General features: G+C 45.0%; 1 protein-coding gene across 1 annotated transcript in view; it reads right to left on the bottom strand.

Annotated features, from left to right (window-relative positions):
- Nucleotides 1–18,375, bottom strand: part of LMNB2 (lamin B2) — a 37,616-nt gene extending 19,241 nt beyond the window's left edge. The window contains exons 1-2 of the mRNA XM_059831684.1: nucleotides 18,148–18,375; nucleotides 5,972–6,108 (exon numbers count right to left, since the gene is read on the bottom strand). Of these exons, the coding sequence (XP_059687667.1) occupies nucleotides 5,972–6,108; nucleotides 18,148–18,348 (338 nt within the window). The 5' untranslated portion in view covers nucleotides 18,349–18,375. The remainder of the gene's footprint in view (nucleotides 1–5,971; nucleotides 6,109–18,147) is intronic.
- Between the last annotated feature and the right edge of the window lie 2,003 nt (nucleotides 18,376–20,378).

Genomic DNA, 20,378 nt, shown 5'->3' with positions numbered 1-20,378 from the left:
CTGATGAAGCCTTCTTACTCCAGCTACAGGAGGCATTGCACTCGCAGGCTCTTGTCGTGCTGGGGGACTTCAACCACCTTGGCATCTGCTGGAAAAGTAGCACGGCAAGCTGTGGGCAATCCAGGAGACTCCTGGAGTGCATTGAGGATTACTTCTTAAGCCAGGTAATAGCCCTACCAGAGGGGATACGATACCGGATCTGATGGTTACCAACGCAAGTGAACTAATAGGTGATGTCAGGATTGGAGGCAGCCTGGGCTGCAGTGATCCTGCACTGGTGGAATGTGCAGGCCTGAGGGATATGGGTCAGGTGAAGAGTAAAGTCAGGATCCTGAATTTTAGGAAAGCAAAATTCCAGCTGTTCAAGGAGTTAGTCAATAGGACCCCCTGGGAAACTGCCCTCAGGGACAAGGGAACAGAACAGAGCTGGCAGACCTTTAAGGATGCATTCCATAGAGCATAACAGCTCTCGATCCCCAGGTGTAAGAAATCAGGAAAGGAAGGCAAGAGACCAGCATGGCTGAGTTGAGACCTGTTGGTGGAACTAAAGGGCAAGAAGGAAACGCACGGGCTGTGGAAACAGGGACAGGTATCCTGGGAAGAGTTATAGGGACGCTGCCCGGCTGTGTAGGGATGGGGTCAGGAAGGCCAAGGCGTGGCTGGAGCTGAACTTGGCAAGGGACACAACGAATAATAAGAAGTGCTTCTATATTTATGTCAGCCAGAAAAGGAAGGTCAAAGAAAGCATACCCCTCCCCCCCCCCCCCGATTAACACAACTGGCAAACTAGTAACAACGGATGAGGAGAATTTTTAAGAAGTTTAAGCAGCATTCTCCTGGATTAAATTACTCCTATGTTCACATTTCCCCTCTACTCCGCTCTGGTGAGACCCCACCTAGAGTACTGCATCCAGCTCTGGAGTCCTCAGTACAAGACAGACATAGACCTGTTGGAGCAGGTCCAGAGGAGGGCCACAAAAATTATCAGAGGGATGGGAACTCCTCTCCTATGAGGAAAGGCTGAGAGAGTTGGGGTTGTTTAGCCTGGAGAAGAGAAGACTCCAGGGAGACCCTACTGCAGCCTTTCAACACTTAAAGGGGGCTTATAAGAAAGACAGGGACAGGCTTTTTAGTAGGGCCTGTTGCGATAGGACAAGGGGTAATGGTTTTAAACTAAAAAAGGGTAGATTCAGACTAGATACAAGGAAGAAATTTTTTACAATGAGGGTGGTAAAACACTGGCACAGGTTGCCCAGAGAGGTGGTAGGTGCCCCATCCCTGGAAACATTCAAGGTCAGGTTGGACGGGGCTCTGAGCAACCTGATCTAGTTGAAGATGTCCCTGCTCACTGCAGGGGGGCTGGACTAGATGACCTTTAAAGGTCCCTTCCAGCCCAAACTATTCTATGAACCAGCAGGGCACAGAAGCAAAGAAGGCTAAAGGCATCCTGAGCTGTATTAATAGGAACACGGCTAGCCAATCATGGAAAGCGATTATCCCCTTCTGATCAGCACAGATCACTTCTGTGTCCAGTTATGGACCCCCCAGTGCAATAAAGACATTGATAAATTAGAACAAGTTCAGCAGAGACCACCAAGGTGGTCAGAGAGTTGGACTACATGCCCTGTTAAAAGAGGCTGAGGGAAAGGAGTCTGACCAGCCTGGAGATAAGGCATCTTTGGCAGGACCTGACCAGAATGACAGTATGTTAAAAGAAGGAAAATGACAAATGAAATACCAATTTTTCAAATGGAGGAACTCAGACTCTGATATTTGTATGCATAAAATTAGACAAAGGCATCAATGAAGAGAAGTAGTGGGCACACGCATAAGCACAAAACAATTTGAAGATTTGGAGTCAATTTGGCTTTTGTAAAGGAAGGGAAGGGGGGTAAGCAGGGGTAAGAACCCTGCACAGCAGGGCTCTGTGAGGGCCTTACCTCACCTCTGCCCAAAGAGGCCATGGCAGATCTGGTTACCACAAAACACTTTTAGGTTCTGTAGAACGCATGCAACTCAGAAAGGTCTTGGGAGACATCTCTCAGTCTGATGTAAAAGACTATCTGGAGCTTACCCTTCTTCACACATCAGCAGCTCAGGAACACTCAAAAATGCAACTGTATTTAAGAAATTACTAGTAAATAAAATACAGAACAAGCCATTGAACACTGTTAAGGTACCACCACAACTTGAATACTCGTTGAAGTTCCAATTCTGCAGCCTTCCTCCCCAAAAAGATACACTAGAACAGGAAAAATGACAGAGAGGGTAAAATGTTGATTGAAGGCACAGAGCAGCTTCCGTAGAAGCAGCAATTAAGTAGGCAAGATCTTTCCACTTGAAAAAAGATATCGTTAAAGAGAACATCTTGGGAAATATAAAGAAGGACAATACAAAAATTAGGGGATAAACGAACAAATGGAACTGGGCTGGCACATTCAAAGACATGTTTTTCTTCATACAAAATGTAGGCAAGCTCAGAACCCCCTGGCTAAGTCTAAGAACACTATAAACAGATGGCCTCGGGATACTGGTCACACTATGAAATGAAAACCCATGAAGGCTTACCACACAGAATCCAGCTGGACCTCAGGAAGCCCCTTAGCTGAAGGGAATTGCTGAAGGCTGGAAGAGTATTCCAGAGAAGCGTTGTTATGCATTCTCCCTTCTTATACTCTTCTCTAGATGCCTATGAGTGGCTTCTAACAGAGACAGATTACCAAGCTAGATGGACCTTTTGTCCAATCTAATACAAACTGCTCTAGAAAATGCCTTGGGATGCTTCTTGTTGACTTACTAGGCAAGATGATGTCCAATTATCCAAAGCACTAAAAAAACCAGAAAAATGTTAGAATATCAGTAACACGGTAAGTAAAAACCAAAAATCTGAAATAACCAAAATATGTGCCAGGGCATCCAAACCCCGAGAGTCAAATTTGTACTCGCACAGAATACTGGGGTAGTGTCATTGTCAGTATCTGAACAGGTTGCAGAAAGTCATAAGCATAAATGCTTGCTCTGAAGTCCAGTACACTGATAGACAAATCATGTTCCTTCCTAGACCATAGGCCCCATCTCAAATCCTTGTGTACCAACCAAGGGTCTTGCTGCAGCTTGGTCAGCTGCTTCCCAAATCCATTGGAGTTGTGCAAGTAGACCGCCTCAGGAACAAACTAAGACCAGGGTAAGCCTCAGGCTCCTTTGGACACAAACTAGGCCTGATGTCACCACACCCAACCACACCCTGTGGCCTCCCCAGAGCATCCTCAGTGCCTTCAGGAAAGGGCTTTCCATATTGACAAACCCAGGCTTTAGGAAAAAAAAGAAAAGGGAAATCAGCTCTTGAAGCAGTAGGTTGGCTATATCTGGATGCTACAGCTAGAAAAGGCCTGCAAGTCTGTGGCTCAGCAACTAAAATTCAGTTCAGTCTAATGTTGAGGAAACATTTCCCAGATATCCTTTCAAGCCAATGTTTTCTCTACTCTGCCTACTCCAACTATCCCTTCTCTTCTCCCTCTCTCACAAGGAAAACCAGAGGAGAAATGTCCCAAAATGGAAGTCTATTATGTCCTGTCCCAGCAACCCAACCTACTCCAAGCAAACAATGAAGTGGCAATGTCTGGGATCCCTCCTGGCCAGACTGTGCGGGCATCCTTAAGCCTCTCCTCTGTCTTGACCTTGAAAGAGAGACTGAGGTAATCATAGTGAACATAAAATTACACACTAACCTACTCTTCCACTATACACAGTTCTCAAAGCACTGAAGCAAGCTTGGCCTGCGAGAAGCACCATCTGGCTGTCAGCATGGGCAGGGAGGACTTCAGACATGAGCTAGGCGTCAAGTGGACACCATGCAAACCAGGCAAACAGACTTTTAAAAGCTGCGTTTGCAAGAATCACATTTAAAAGCTGGCCACATCACAAGCATAACCTTCCACATGACCCAAGCTAGGCACCCTGAGAACACTCCAAGCGCATTGCAAGCGTCTCAAGGGACTGGAAGCAAACTGGCAGAAGAAACTTTCAAGCCAATGAAGAATTAAATTCTACTCCTATGAACTGTAAGAACAGAGAGAAAACCAGAAAAGCAGGTCTATTTTCCTCATATTTAGTCTATCTCAGAAAACAACAAAAAAAATGTTTTAAATTAGTCTGGCAGAATTAATCAGTCATTGAAGTGACTGGTATGGGGCAACTCAATTGTCCAAACAAAGGACAAGGGAGATGACCCAAGGGAAAATACCTTCTCCATCACTTTAAGTGCACAACATTCTACAACAAGGTATTTACAAAATCTCTTAGCATTATCAAAAGCCTAGAGAACCAGAATCAATTGGCATGGATTCTCATTAGCTGCCAAGTGAAAATACTTCTGACAAGGATACCTTAATCAACATACATAAATAAGCACCTACAAATAAGAACAGGAGAGATGAACCAAATTCCCAGTTACCACTGCTGTCTTTTGGAGCTTGCTTTAAAAGCCAAGCAAGCAGAGTATTTGCTATCACTGAGACAAGAAAGACAACCTTGATGGCCATGTAATGCCAACTGCCACACAAAATATTATCTGAAATAAACACTAGTCTGCTGGCCTAAGGCTTTTAAGAGAGAAATCAGTCCCAACAGGAACATCACAGTAGGGTTGGGTGGTATTCGTCTCACTTAACTTTAGGGGTTTATGTCTGACCTAGTTACCATAGGGTCTTTTTATGGTTAAAAAAGGCCCAGCTAACTTAGTCTAAGTTTTACCGCACAGGTCGTCTGACCACATGCAGGCATATCTTCTGGTATGAACTGTGCACCAAGTTCAATAGGCTTTACAGTGACTTACTTAAATAGAGATGCATACACTATAGCTATTTCATACTTGGACAGTTATTTTGGGGCCAAAGTCCACAAAATATCTCCAATGGCTGACTTTAACAAGAAAGCCCAGCACAGGAAAATGAAGATTCAGTGATATAGCAAAGTTTACAGAGAAAACAAGAAATACTTCATCATAAATCAACTAGCTAGTCAGAAAAAACACAAGGGAGGGAAACACTTCATTCCTTTTGTAACCACTTAGAAGCAAATGAAGGGAGATGGGAGACTTACAGCAGGCCTGTACTGGCACTGCTGGATTAAAAGCAATTTTATGACCAACAACGTTCATATACAGGTGATGTACTTTCTGGCGTGCTCAGGAAAAAATCTCTAACACACAAATCTTATCTACTAAAATAGGTACCAAAATTAAATCAGAAACAAAAAAATAATTTTGCCACCATACACACTCATTTTAAAATGAAGTTTCAACTGCTAAACAGTATTTGATTACAAGAACTCCCTAGTGGGAATAGAAATAATGGATTACATTTGGCTTCAGTAGCCAGTTTATTAGGTCAATTGTCTTTGATGCAGACTGAACTGCATTTTTTTTAAAGTGAACTCGGTACAAGGTCTTTTTCCAGCACACTTACATTATAGCTTCATGGGCATTCAAGGCAACACTGTTTCCATATTCCCAAATTGCTCCCTTTTCCTTCATTTCTGCCATCAGTCAATACAACTGATAATGCTTAAAAATTAACCCTCACGGATGGGCCAATTCTAATCTACATCAGTTTCTCAACCCAGTTTACCAAGTAGCTGCACCTGTGCATGCTTACACAAGGAGTGGTACGATAGGACATATGCAGCAGGCACAACCAATCGTTTCAGTCTTTAGATGTCCAAATTGCTCAAATCACAGTATATTAATCTTGTATCTACAAATACATTTGTGTATATACTGGTCAGATTATCTGCTCTGACTAGCTGTACCAACAAGCTGAGGAATTTCCCTCTGACAAGCCTGTATCTTCTCATTGACCCACAGTGCTTCCAAAAGGTATTTTAAAAAGAGTCAATAGTATCATTCCCACTGCAAATATTGCCCATTCTAATTAAAAAAAAATAATAATACATCATGCAGGACTTTCCTTACCTTTTATTGAACTCCTCAAGTTCTGCTCTCAGTTTTCCTATTTCAATCTGTAATCTAGCCCTCTCTTTGGCGGTTTCATCCAGAACTCTTCGAGCATCAGCCAGCTCAGACTCATAGAGACTCTTGATTCCACTCACCTAAGGGGAAAAAAGTATTCAGATATGAGAATATCCCAAAGAGTAACTATCAAAGAACTCAAACACCACACCAGGTTTCACATAGCTTTCTTTGAAAAAAAGGGTGTATGATAAGATTTCTGTTGTCTAAGAACATTCTATATCAAACATTTTCAATTAATATGCCCATACAATTAGATGTGATCTAGTCCCAAAGACAAGATTTAATTTTTATTCCCAGTGGGACATAACAAAACATACTATGTTTGAAGTGTGCAGGTCTTCCAAAGAGATAAACTGAAGCAGATCAGTGTATCGTACAATCAGATCTTAAATTATTCACCCTCATTTCCAATACGGCTGCTTTGGGAGATTTTTTTAAACAGTAGTATCACTTAAAGATAAATGATGATAGACTTGTTTTGTGGAGCACAGGTCTGAGGCCCAATCTGACTCTGCTGCTCTTGCACTATAAAGCTAAAAAGTATCTGAAACTAGATCAACTACAGAAATGTGAACTGTTCAGAGATGAGCTGCCACTCCTGTTCTCTACCTCAGAGGATAAGGATCTACAGGCTTCTCCCTGTCCCAACTCAATATATTACCTAATCAGCTATTCAGACTGCAGCAAGGCACCTCAAAGTCTTCCACACCTTTATACTTTTTAGAATGCAGGATTTCTTGAAAGGTATATCAGATAGCCAAAATATCAAGACCATGTAAGATTGCTGCTATTGCTTCTATGAAAGGATACCAGAACAACTATGACTAATGTAAATTCAGAAACAGAGCAATCGGGGAGTGAACAGAGCCAAAAGCATAATGGACCAACTTTAGGAAGAGAAATTTGATAACAAAGCATAAGATGTAGAAACAAGAAAGCAAACTATGCTATTCCTAGGAGTGCCTATTTCAACATCAGAGTGGCACCAATGACAGACTCAACCATCTGATCTTCAAAAAGACTGATTAAAAGCAGACAGGATATAATGAAGTTCCTGATAGAATATACTCTCATAAAACTTCTGAAATTAACTAAAATATGACAGTATGAGGGCTGAGAAGGCTTAGTTTACAATCATACCACATACCAGCAATGACTTGGTTGTCTATCCATGCAATCTTAATTCTTTTCTTTAAAGATTAATTCTTTCAAGCTTTATTCAACTTAAGTTTTGGGGGTTGTTTTGTGGTTTGTTTTTTTTTTTTTCCATAGCTGATAGTGAGAGGTTGTCTATGGCACAAGCCAACACAACTCTGTACCATCAGTTACAAAATTTAGGAAGTTCTACAAAGAAGTATATCATGACTATGCTAAACTCTTTCATACAGCACTCCACAATGCCGAGATAATTAGACATTTTAAGGCTGTAAAGCCTTTCATTATGGATGACCCTTGAGTGAAACTACAGTGTCTGCAAATGGCAATACAAAATACAATTGCCCAAAGGCCAAGCACTGATTCTGCACCATCAGGTATTGCATCTACAGCACTCCTTCTCTAATGCCAGCCCTTCTTTAGACCATCTGCCTTTCAACTCTTAAATGTGCTAGAAACCTTGCCCTGGGACATCTACCAGGAACTTGGGGCTGTGTTGCTGTAGGATCAGAGAGAAATACTCTAAATCACAGTGCAGGACAAAAGGACAAATCCCTTCCCAGTACTCCAGGGCATAAACTGGAATTGCATGTCAAGGTACAAAGGAAGAAAGCCTTTTTTCCCTAGGTTTTTGTGAATACTGTCACAAAAAGGTGTTGCTGGTGTGATACTTACAACAGGCATTAAATAATTTATGCTTTTGAAGCATTACAGACAATACAGAGCTTAACAACACCAGAACAACAATATTCTGAACAGAGAATAAACACTTAATGCAATTCCTGTGTAGAGAGACTCTAGCTAGATGGAATTAAAAATTGCACGATGAAAGCCGTTTCAGAACCTGTTGGTAAAAAGAGAACCAGGGGCTGTGCTTCTTAATTAGAAAGGACTGACTCATTCACGGCATAACCTGTTGCAGTAGCTTAGTATGTATTTTTCTTCTGCAGCATGTTAACCTCTTCTCTGTTTTATTCTAGTAACAAACATGACAAGGAAACACACAGGTCCAATTCACAGTCCAAAGTGTTAGTCAAAAAGCCACTTTCACTAGAATTTTAAGCTAATGCACTGAGCAGACAGAAATAGCTGAGACATAAGGACACACTGCAGCTTCCAGCACAGGGAGGCAGCAGACAGCTGGGAGCAGTAACACATTCAATCACTGCAAAAGAAAACCAGCCCCTCACCAGAACCCTAACAACAGAATGCAAAGAGAATATGAATTCATGACAACATTGATAAAAGTTTTATATGATCCAACTGAACTGGAGGACAGTCTTTCTAGATCATAAAAAATAACATCTTGTTTATTTTCAGCACTGGTCAAGCGGAGAAGAGAGAACCAAATGCAGCAGTAGGCTCAAAGCAAAGTAGTGCCAGCTTAACACCAGGCTAGTTCAGCTACGTGCTTGACAACACTTCTAGCCGAAGATGGTTATTCATTGAAAGCACCCTTCTACCCCAGCACTGAGAGAAGTTCTGGAAAGTATTTCTGTTCCCTGAAACTGTCACCCCTCAAACTCTGTTCTGGTGGAAGGAACTTAATTTAGAGTCTACTGACTCTCTGAAATTCTCCAGAGAAGTACGATCCCAAAAGTGCCTGTTTAGTGTACACCTATGATTTTGCTTTGTTTTGACTCTACAGACACTCTTCTGCCCCACTCCCTTTAACCACTTTATATTTGCTGCTCAGTTTGGTCTCTAGTACAGTGACACTTCCCAACATTCTTAAAAAGCTGCTGTTAAACCAAAGCAGGACCTCCTAGGGTACACCTCACATGCCCCTTCTGGCAAAAAAAAAAAAAAGTCAATAGGAACAACAGCCAGTATCCACAGCCACAAGAGAAGGACATTGAATAGATGCATCTGGCAACCGCGAAGCCCACTTCTGGTTCTTTGTCTCATCACATTTCTAAGCAGAGTGCCACCAGACAGTGTCTACCTGTCCTTGAACACACCCAAAGAATACTGGATGCAAGAGATAAAATGGAAGACATAGACAGATTTTGTCATCTTCCATCAGTAGCATCTATCAATTCAAATTCCTTCCTTCATTTGTTGTTTCTCATCATTTTGCTTGGGTTACCACAACCCATTGTCTCCTGCTGCTCACATCTGAGAAAGATATAAACTCATCCTTGAAGCCTATGCCAATCCTTCCAGTATAAGCCAGTAAGAAGAACAGCTGGTAACAAATGCTGAAGGGAAAAAATACAGAGAACAAGGCAAACATACAATGATTCTTCACTTACATATACTCCCAGCTTCTAAAAATTAAAAAAAAAAAAAAAAATTGAGCCAAAAATTGCTTCCAGGCACCAAAAAACAGTAGTCATCTAATACTGTTCATTTGTCTAATCCTTTTGTAAATCTCTTTAGGTTTCCACAACAAAGAGCATCATACAAGCACAACTGGTGGATTAAGACCTACTGCTTGATAAATTAATTTCATGCCTTTAGTTTTTGTGTTGTGAGAAATGCTGAATATTTGCTTCCTAGACAAAAGGAATATTTCCTTTGTTTGGACTCGTGACTTAGAGACCTCAGGTTTCTCCTCATCTCTTTTCCAGATTTGCTCCTGGTCAGAAATTATTCTGCTGCTCTGCTTGTCTTTGTCACCTTTTCCTTACACACTTTTTCCAAGCTCTAGGTGTTTTAAAATAGGTTAAGTGAACTGCAAGCAGCATTCAGAATACAGAAGCAACATTGATTTACACAGTGATTATTGACCACCAGCTACAAAGAAAAACAGGGACATTACAGGAGATCAAAGAGGCAGAAAACGCAGTAATTCTAACGGGTTTCAACTAGCCCAAGCTGTAATCCAGGAGGTGATACCTGAGCGATACTTTCATATGCTAGTAGCAAGTGTCATGGAGTGGCTAATCCAGGAAGCCAGAAGAGAGAAAGCAATTCTTCACCTGGTTCTCAGCAGCACATAGGAGCAGATTTGCCAAAATACCATCAAGAACCTCGGTTGACTTGGTTTCAGCATCCTTGCAGAAGCAAGAGAAGCAAAAAAAAAGTTCTACGACTGTTGCAATTGTTTCAGCATGGCAACTACGGAACACCGAGGTATTTGTTAAAACAAGTAAAAAAAGGAGTTAGGAATAAAATCTTTCTAGAAAGCAAGATATTATATAAAGACATCATCGTAGACTAAAACAACCATATATACAAAATATTTTAAGATTATCAAAACAAGGAGTGTATGAGATATGGTAAAGCATTTTTCAAAAAGCTGGGGTCATGTACAGACGAGAAAAATAAAATTGATCATGACTTCTGTTAATCACGATACAACAGGGCAAGCCAAAAAATGAAGTTTGAAGAACAACATGAATAGTGTAGAAAGTAATTACTCTTGGTCTGCTCATGAAAAAGGCATACATGAGAGTCTACAGCCCCAAGTTGATCAGTTTATGTAGAAGAACCACCAAAAAAGTGTGGTGAAAACATGCCTTTTTTTTTACTTATATTTGCACTAGAGGAATCTTTAAGAGATTTCTGCACTTAAACATCAGCTGAAAGAATCATAGAACAGACCAACAAAACAAGTAGTAACAAACCATCACGTTTAGAAAGTATTAACAGCTTTCAAAAGCCCACTTTTTGAACTAAATCGATCAGTATGTTATTTAAGCTCTCATTTAGAGTTCACTTTGTACTACAGAATTAGAAGATGGCTCACGCCATACAAGTTTCTAAAATAGGAACTACCTATCACTAAACTCTGAAGTCTATGGCAGTACAGTAGACATTAACCTGAAGAACAGAATTACAGGGCACACGAGTTAAGAGTCATACTGAGGCAGAATCAATATGATTTGTGCAAAATAAATGTTTCACAACTTACTAGACTTGCTCAGTCAACCAGGGAGCAGGTATTCACGACAGATCCAGTAAACAAAAAAAGAAGAGAAGTAGTGGGTACATGTATAAGCACAACAAAGTGAAGAAAATCTAGAGTCACACAGTATGAGTTTTTTTAAAGGGAAGCAGTGGACAAGGGAACAAGCACATGAGCAAGGGTTTCAACAGTCAACAAGAATTCAGAAGGGGGAAATTGAGCTAAGCCAGTCTGCCTGGACTCCCAGAAGTCTTGAACATCCCCCACCAAAGGCTCCTACGGAGGCCACGCAGAGTCCAAGAAGGCATGGAGAAGAAAAAAGACATAAAGAGACATCACCTTCCAGGAACTGAGGTGAGGTTGATTGGCCTGAAATTCCATGGATCTTCCTTCTTGCCCCTCCTGAAGATGGGCATGACATTAGCTTTCTCCCAGTCTTAAGGAACCTCTCCTAATCATCATGATCTTTCAAAGATAACTGAGAGTGGCCTCGCAATGATGTCAGCCAGTTCCCTCATCACTCATGGGTGCAACCCATCAGGTCCCATGGACTTATGTCCAGTTTGTTTAGAAGTTCCCTATGCTGATCCTTCTTTACCAAGAGTAAGTCTTCCCTGTGCCAGACTTTCCCTCTGGTCTCAGGGGCCTGGGATTCCTGAAGGCTGCTCTGACCACAAGAAGGCATCGAGTACATCAGCCTTCCTTATGTCCAAGTTCAGTAAGGACCTCCTTGCTCATCCATACAGGTCTCCTGGCACCTTTCCTCCATTTCCTGATTGTCGGGATGGACCACTCTTGAGCTTGGAGGAAGTTATCCTTTAATATCAACCCAGCTTTCATGGACCCCTTTTCTCTCCAGTGCTGTAACCCATGGGATTCTTCCAAGCAGAGCCCTGAAGAGGCTAAAGTCTACTCTCCTGATATCCAAGGTTGTGGTCCTGCTTTTTGCTCTGCTCCACCCTCTAAAGATCCCAAACTCCGCTGTCTCATGTGGTCACTGCCTTGACCTTAACATCCCTGACCAGTTCTTCCTTACTTATTAAGTATTAGGTCCAACAGAGCATGAAGACTAGGGCATGTGAGGCTTCTTTCAGTTGACTAAAGGAGGCCTCATTTACCTCTTCTCCTTGATCAGGTCAGTAGCAGACACATACCACAATGTCACCCATCTTGGTCTGCCCACTAATCCTGTCCAACAAGCTCTTGCCTAGCTCATAATCTGTCATTAGGCAGAGCTCCAGGCATTCCCACTGCTCTCTCACATAAAGGGCAACTCCCACTCCTCACCTTCCTGAAAAGCCCGTACCTATCCGTCACAGCGCTCTAGTCGTGTGAGCTATCCCTGATCCCAATGAGGTCATACACAGTTCTGTAACTGCCCACAGACTTCTCATTCCCCCTGTTTGTTCGCCGTGCTGCATACATTAACACTACAGGCATTTCAGAGAGGCACCCAAGCGTGAAGATTCCCCAGGAAGGGCAGGAGAGCTTTCCCCACAAGGCTGTTCCGTAGGCACTTCCTTCTTTACGTGCTTGGGGTGTTTCCATTTCATTCTTTTTCTGTTGCTTTCTCTTCTGTTCACATAAGCCTTTGACTTGCTTACCCCATCCACCACTTCCTCACCTGATCTTACCCGAGAGGAATCTCTCCCTCCCGCATCATTCCCAGTTTAAAGTTCTTCTTAGCAGGCTGACCAGCCCTGTTGGCAAAGATACATTTGCCCTACTTAATCAGGTGGATCCCATCTCTTTGAAGCAGTCATCTATCCTGAAAGATGGTTCTGTGGTCGTAGAAACCAAAATCCTGTTGCCAACAGCAGTTGTGCAATCCAGTGTCACTCTGCAGGATCTGCTCAGCCATCCTCAAACCCTTCCCCCTCCCCACACCACCTGGGCCCCCACACCATTAACAATCATCCAGAGCCATGTAGTCATGTTTGATACTTTTCAGGTCACCCCTGCCAGTATCACTGATGCCTACATGGAAGTGCAGCAGGGATAATAGTCATACGGCCAAGTGAGCCTCAGTAGCCTCTCTACAACATCCAGAACGCAAGGCCCTGGGAAGCAAACCTCCCCAGATGGCAGGTTAGGCCAGCAAATGGGTCCCTGCACTCTGAAAATGTAGCCCCCCCGCCCCCCCCCCCGCCATCTGAAGGCGATGGAAGAAATAAAAGCTAAAACCTCAAAACGGAGTTCAGCAGGAACCAGAAGACAGGCTGCAGCCTGATCCACTACATGTCAACATGCACTCAAGCCTAACTCTTCCTGCACAGAGGCCAAGCTGGACACCCTACAAATTGCACTATGAATGTGCTTTCACTTTTTTCCTCTCTTTTGCTGGCAAAAGAGCCTGCAAGTTTGTAATTGGGCAACACAGGGAACAAGGGAATAGAGCATGTGAAGAACGAGCAAATAGAGAAGATTCCATAGCACAGTCTGAAAGGCAGGACTACCGGATGCTCTTTAACCTACCAACCTGTGCTGGGAGCACTCAAAGCTCTGGGTGCAGCAGCTCAAAGATAGACACACGAACACAGGCCCTCCCACAGCAATCACTTGAGAAGAGCTGCAAGACATCACTCAATGAAGACACAGAGAGCATGCCAAGAAGGCAACAAACCTACATGCTAGGCAAGAAGCCCGCAGCTTCCAACCACCAGTGAGTTGAGACAAATTTGGTGATGAAGCATTAATCTCACTAATGTGCATTAATGTGCAAAACATAAGCGTATTCCCACCAGGTGTGGCTCAATATGTTCTTATTCACCCAGTTATGGATTGACGAAGGACTGCCAGTCAGCTATGGCTCATACTCACCAACAACATCAGTCAAGCTCTCAAGAACAATGAAGATGTGTGTTGCATATCACCATCACCTCCTAGATGATGTCTGTAGTGCCAGAAGACCATTTAACCCCATGTCTTGGGGCTAAAACTCTTGACGGACCCACCATCCACAGCAGCACCTGAACACGTATTTTGCAGGTGGCAACTAGGCAACGCCAGACCCCCATATCCTGGTCACGACAGTAGCTCTGGTTACTACATGGTGCACACAAAGGGCACAGTAGCTGCAGTACTGGCAGATAAGTCGAGACCAGGTAAGACTACAGTGAAAGTTCTAATGGTTGTGACATACAAGATTGCAGCCACCTGCAATCGCATCCACAGAGCTGGGATGACATAGGTGAAGAGGGAACCCCCTGTAGATACTGCTTTTGTCACAAGGGCAATTGCTGTCAGTGGCCGAGGCTCCCAGGGATCTTCTCTTTTTTTCCTCCCTACTTCTCTTTTCTGTGGGTGAGAACAGTTGGATGTCCTCAGAACAGTGTAGTAACCCCTCCCACACCCATCAAAACACCTCTTCTGGAAGGCTGCAATCAAACACTGCAGGAGAAGGCAAGGAGTTAGTAAAAAAGGAATTGAGGAGAGCTCTAGGATTCTTATCCTCTTAGCCCTTCCAGTATTCCCCCTCCCAGCCTCACAAATTAGGTTATTGTAACAGTCACCCCAACACAGTGAGAATAGCATCAGCCATATACTAGGGAGGTAGAAAAACAAGGGGATGAGCTAAACTTCTCTTCCGTCATAGGCTAAGCTACACAAGAGGATTCATGTAAGACAGCAGAGAAAGAATGAGGACAATTATAGGTTCCCCCAGCTACACAGGCAATGTACTTTTTTGTATTTGTCTGAGGGCTTACTGTATACATTTCTATTTCTCTAAAGGCCTACTGCATACAAGTAAAGGTAGAACAGCATTTGACAGGGTTAGGGAAAGCAGGAAAAAGGGCTATAATGAGTAGAGAACTAGAGATGAATCTCAACTTCGGCAAAGTTCTTCTCCTCTAGTGTTAAAAGGTGGCAGCCTTGTGTTCCTCAAAAAGAGCAACAGGAGTTATTTTGTTCCAAGACCATGATGCAGCTGTGGTTTGTAAAACTATGGAGATTGCCCAACAGAGGAGGAGAAAGTAGCTGCTTTCTTCTATCTTCTGCAGATTGGTGATTAAAACAACGACGAAAAAGAACATCCTGATCAGGTGATGATTAGAGTCTCTGGCAGAACAGTGACTGTGGTCCTTGCCTGAACAACATCAGCAGAACTCCTCTCATCTAGAAGATATTCCCCTAAACCAGAGCTTTGAGAACAAGATCAGAAATGCCAACCCTTTGTTCCCATGCATGCAGGCGTGGGGGGAGAGGATGTTGGTAATGGTCTCACCCCAGCCCCTTTCTTAGGCATGGTCACTGTGCAATACTGGAGTGACAAGCAATGGACAAACATCTCCCTCTTGATACCATGCTCTTGTCTACTGCTTGTCATAGCAATCCTCAACCTCCCATTTGCCTTGGATTATGGACCCATCACCTGCAATCAAGGCAAAAGTCTTAACATAGAGCCCACTGGTGAGCAGTCCCTCCTGCTTGCCATCCCACAACATGCCATCTACCACAGTGGCAGATGATGTTCCCTGCCACTACCAGAGATGTCAAAAATATGAGAATATTTAGACAGCTAAAAAAAAAATATTAAAAAAATCACAGCCAAATTTACACACAGTTGAGGACAACCAAGGGGAATTTTCATCTTGAACATCCTGAGAAAAGAAAATAGTCTATTTTAAGCACGTAGAGCTAATATAAAGATATAATGATGTAGCCAGAGCAGTATGCCAATATCACTGGACTATGCTTAACTGTGCACAACACAAAAGTTAGAGTTGCTTTGGGGCTTGTTTGGTTTTTTGTGGAGTTTGGAGGATTTATTTTTAATTACTATCTTATTTCATGCTAAGCCTGATCATTTTATGAACACAAATTCTAACAGTGTAAAAAGAAAACTGAATTGTCAGCAGAAAATCCAGTTTACTAGATTGGTCCTGAAAGTGAAAGGACAGGATTCTCCCATTCCAGTAAACCGAAATCTGACAGCCATCTGAAGTTTTACTACCCCCACAGTCCTAAACTGCTGTACACTATCCTGCATCAAAACAGTAAGACTACAAAGTCTCCTTTTCTGGATATATGTAAAGAATAAATAAGCTGTCCTAAAGTGATGGGGGAAGCATTTAACAAATGTGGTCCAGAGACCAGATAAAGTATCTTACATTGTCTCTGACGTGCCAAAGAAGGGCTTGAGGAATCCTGACAAAGATTGTTAGGATATGTCTAAGAATGAGGACTTTTTTGAAGTCTGAAAGAAAAGCAAAGAAGGAAAGCTCAAGGGCAAAGTAAGCAAAATACTTAGATCAAAATCCTCAAGTTTATTTTCCAATTACTGCATCAGAGTATTTTTTCAGAATTGATAACACATAGAACTGCTATTTGGAGTTGGTTTATGTTCATATTAAAAACATAATGAGATTATATCTCTGTTTTCTGCTTGTCCTGTTCTTACTCTTGTTACATGTGTGCTGTCAATAGAATCACATTCTGCCTCCTACATTTAAAATGCATACTCCTTCTAGCCTCCAGCAAGCTACAATTTAGAAGCTCCCCGAACCAGATACGGTTACTTTGTTTATAGCATGTTTCCTCATAGGAGAAGTGATGTAGCCATGTTTTACATTTAGAAATATCTAGTTATTTTGAAAACATGGAAGTTACAAGATATCATTAAGTGGTGCAAAGGGACTTTAAAGGTACTTCAGTCCTGGGTGTATACTAATTGCAGGTAGGCCAACCACTCCCCAAACAGGACACTATCATAGCTGGTCTGCTTAAACTAAATAATTCTAACCCTCCTCCCACCACCCCTAGCATCATCAAACCAGACCCTTATAGGGGAAAAAAACCAAGCTTACACAGTGGCATAGCAATCCATTGCATCACACAAGTTACAGTAAAGGCTGTTATCTACAGGCTTTCCACAGCAGTTTAACTTCGTCTCAGAGGTGGGACACCTTACCTTACAGACTGCCTCCAACAGATGGAGTAGAGGGGGTTTGGGCTAGTACAGGATGGGTGGGACTGTCCCCAGCTGTGTCACTGACTACATCCTTCCTCCATATGGGAAGGAGAGTCCTGGGGGAAAGCAGATACAACAGAAGAGGGAAAAAGCAAAACATGGCTTAGGAAAAAGGATCAGCCAGTTTTGCCTCCAAGATCACAGGAAACGGCTCAGGGTAGTTCACACTACAAGGATTTAATTCCTGGCATTTGTGGAGACTAAGAAAGATTTTCTGCGCTGAGAAGCAAAGTTAGTCTAAACCCTTTCAAATTTTTCATCTCATCACATCAGCCGTCAGGATAGGGGGAGTAAAGACAAAGTAACGTTCGGGTTGCTACAATTCACAGGACGCATGTGCTCAGCGTGGGGTTCCGCACGCCGAGAAGGCTCAGCCTGCATGGGGAACAGACCACAAACTACAGCGAAGAGCCAGCCCGCGAGGGATGAGACCTACACAAAGACTCAAAGGAGCACGAGAACGGTGGTTTGTGCTGCAAGCCCCACCGGGCCGAAACATGAAGGGCAGCGTGCGGCTTCAGCCGCCACAGGAGCGCCGCGCCCGCCCCGCCGCCCAGAGCCGCTTCCCGGCACGGCCGGCCGCCGTGCCGCTCCCGCCACCGGCACCGGGGTCGTTACAGGTGCCGAATTTTCACTCGGTGACGATCCCGGCCTGAGCCGCCTTCAGCGTGTCACCAGCAGCCTCTCTGCCCAACGTCGCGGCCAGAGAGCCCCCAACAGCCCCCGAGGGGCCACACAGACACAGGCAGACGCTGGATCTCCCCAACCCTCCCCGCCCGGAGCTCCGCCCGCGGCCCCCACAGCTCTCGCCCTCAACCCCGAGCCCAACGCCCGGGCACTGCCAGAACCCACCGCCCCGGGGCGACCCTCGCCCCGAGGCCAGAGCCAGGCGGGAACGGCGCGGCGGGCCGCGCATGGCGCCGCCGAGCCCGGGGCCGCGCGGAGCCGCCACAGCGCGCCCCGCGCCGGGCGGGCAGGCGGAGGCGCCGCGCGGGAACAGGTCGGCCGAGCCCCTGGGCCGCGGACCCCCCCCCCCTCCCCGGGACGGAGCGGCGAAACGCCTCCAACGGGCCGCCGCTGCTCGCCCTCCCGCCCCGGACACCCAGGTGAGGGCCCGCAGGCCGCCCCGGGCCGTACCTCCCGGGTGGTGACCTCCTCCTTCTCGGAGATCTTCAGCAGCAGCCGGTCATTCTCCAGCTCCAGCGCCCGCACACGGTCGATGTAAACGGCCAGGCGGTCATTGAGCTGCCGCAGCTCCTCCTTCTCCTGCAGGCGGGAGATGCGAGTCGGCGACAGCGGGGTCCCGCCGGGGGTGCCGCGGCTCGGGGTGCCTGACATGGCGCTGAATTCGCGGGCGGGCGGGCAGCGGGCTCATTCAATCCAGCCGCACCGGGGGAGGAGGGAGCGGTAAGATGGCGGACATCGCCGCGCCGCCTGGGAAATGAAGTCTCGTCGCCAAGATGGCCGCGCCGCGCCGCAGGGCGCGCTGGGAGGTGCAGTCCGGGCCGCCCTGCGTTTTGTGGGCGGCCGGAGGCCTGGCGGGCCGGAGTCTGCCCGTCATCCAGAAGCGTAGCTTGTGCCGCGTATTGACATACCCAGTCAGGCTGCCGTGAGTGTGGGTAAAGCGCAGGAAGCGAGGGCCCGGTCCTGAAGGCAAGGTCTTTGTTTGTAATAAAGCCGGGAGCGAGCGGAGCTGCCCACCAAGCTTGTTCCTCACACGCTCCTCGGCTGTCGGCAGCCGCGCCGCGTCCCGTCCCGCTTGCGGCTGGAGCACCCGCTCAGGCGTTGGTGGGTGCCGGTCCCCCCGCCGGTCCCCCCGCAGCGCACCCCCGGCCTGCCGGTGCGCGAGGCTGTCCCTCAGCCCCGCACGCCCCGAACCCGCCTCAAGCCTCGACTGCCGTCGCGCCCGGAGAGCCACGCCGATTCGAAGGGCCGCCATGCTGCTCCTGGTCACCGTTTCACTGAAACCCGTGCAGTGTCTCTCTTACAGGATATATGGGATATATTTCTCTTACAGGGTCTGTTTTCACATCAGCTGTCTAAAACGTTACATAACCCTGGTTTGAACTCTTCATGAATTTGCCCTGCTTTGCTGTTAGCACTTAAGTTTGACAGGCCAGGGCCCTGCTCTTTGCTTAAATCGGGGGTGAGGAGTCTCAGAAAAAATACCGATCAGCTGTTTTCAAGGATGAGTTTTCAGGAGTGCTGTTTTGTAGCTTTTAGAAATTTCTTCTGAAGTTTTACCGAGAGGTTGCAATGCCTCCCGGTGTCCCATCAGGCTGTTCAAGAAGGAAGCTATCCTGAAATCCTTTTGCAGTCCCAGGGAATGCAGCCAAATTTTTTACAAACTAAAATCCACTGGGAAGTTTTCCCTTCCTAAAGTTTTGCAGTATTATTTTCCCCAAAATGTATTTCTACTGAATATACCCCAACTTCTCTCAGTTCTTGCGCATTAACCTGTATAAACTGCGTTACCATTCCCATGAGCTAATTCCTCATGTCCCAAAACTTCGGAGGCTAAAAGCCCTTACTGCTGTTGTGCCTTTCGACTACCAGGGAAGGCTGAGAAAAGGGAGATTTTCTCCCTGAGAAGTGGAAAAATCAGATTTAAAGTCTGTCGTCCATATACATGGACAGCAAAGAAAAAAAGCAGCATGAGCATAATGCAAAGAAGCGCTGTGCATGAGCGGGGGTACAGATCTAGGTAGAGAAACAGGAAAGAGAGCAAGAAAATACTGCACATGATATATGAAAAGAAACTTAGGGAGCCAGGCTGAACAAATAGGTGTGAATGGTTTTATCCTCAAAATAGAAGCTAGCCAATCCTCATGTTAGAGGATCTGGGATCCTAATATCAAGTGCACCTCAAACTGGAAAACCTCAGAATAAATCCAGGAATTCTGGACGCTCAATGCCCTTGTCGGCAAATAGCTGCAAGTCCCTCTTGCAAACACTGCGTATCTTTAGTAGCTGACCCATGTAAATCGCAGGTTTTCACCTGAATGCATTTGTTTAAAAATACGCATAAAATCTGAAAAGAGTTGTCCTGGCTTCCTCTGTAGACAGCAGAGTGCCCATCCCACCTGGCTTGGGTATCATCTCTCCTCGGACAACGTTGACTGCTCCTTCCCCTCTATCTCCTGCAGAGAGCAGAGGGCAGGGATTTCCACACCGAGTCTCTGAAGCTGGGGGTGTCAGTGGGTTACTTGGAGGGAGTTTATGAATGATAGCTAAAATGAAAATAAGCCTACAGATCACTACACGTGCCCTTTCTGTAGGCATTTACACAACCTCCCTATGTGAAGGTCACTGTTCTCAGATCTTTATCAGTAAGATCTGATAATATGATGTACAACTCGGTGTGAAAC

This window comes from Gavia stellata, chromosome 32 (assembly GCF_030936135.1).
Source record: "Gavia stellata isolate bGavSte3 chromosome 32, bGavSte3.hap2, whole genome shotgun sequence".
Taxonomy (NCBI): Eukaryota; Metazoa; Chordata; class Aves; order Gaviiformes; family Gaviidae; genus Gavia; species Gavia stellata.
The sequence above is the reverse complement of the archived record's forward strand: the minus strand, read 5'-3'. Positions and strand labels throughout refer to the sequence as shown.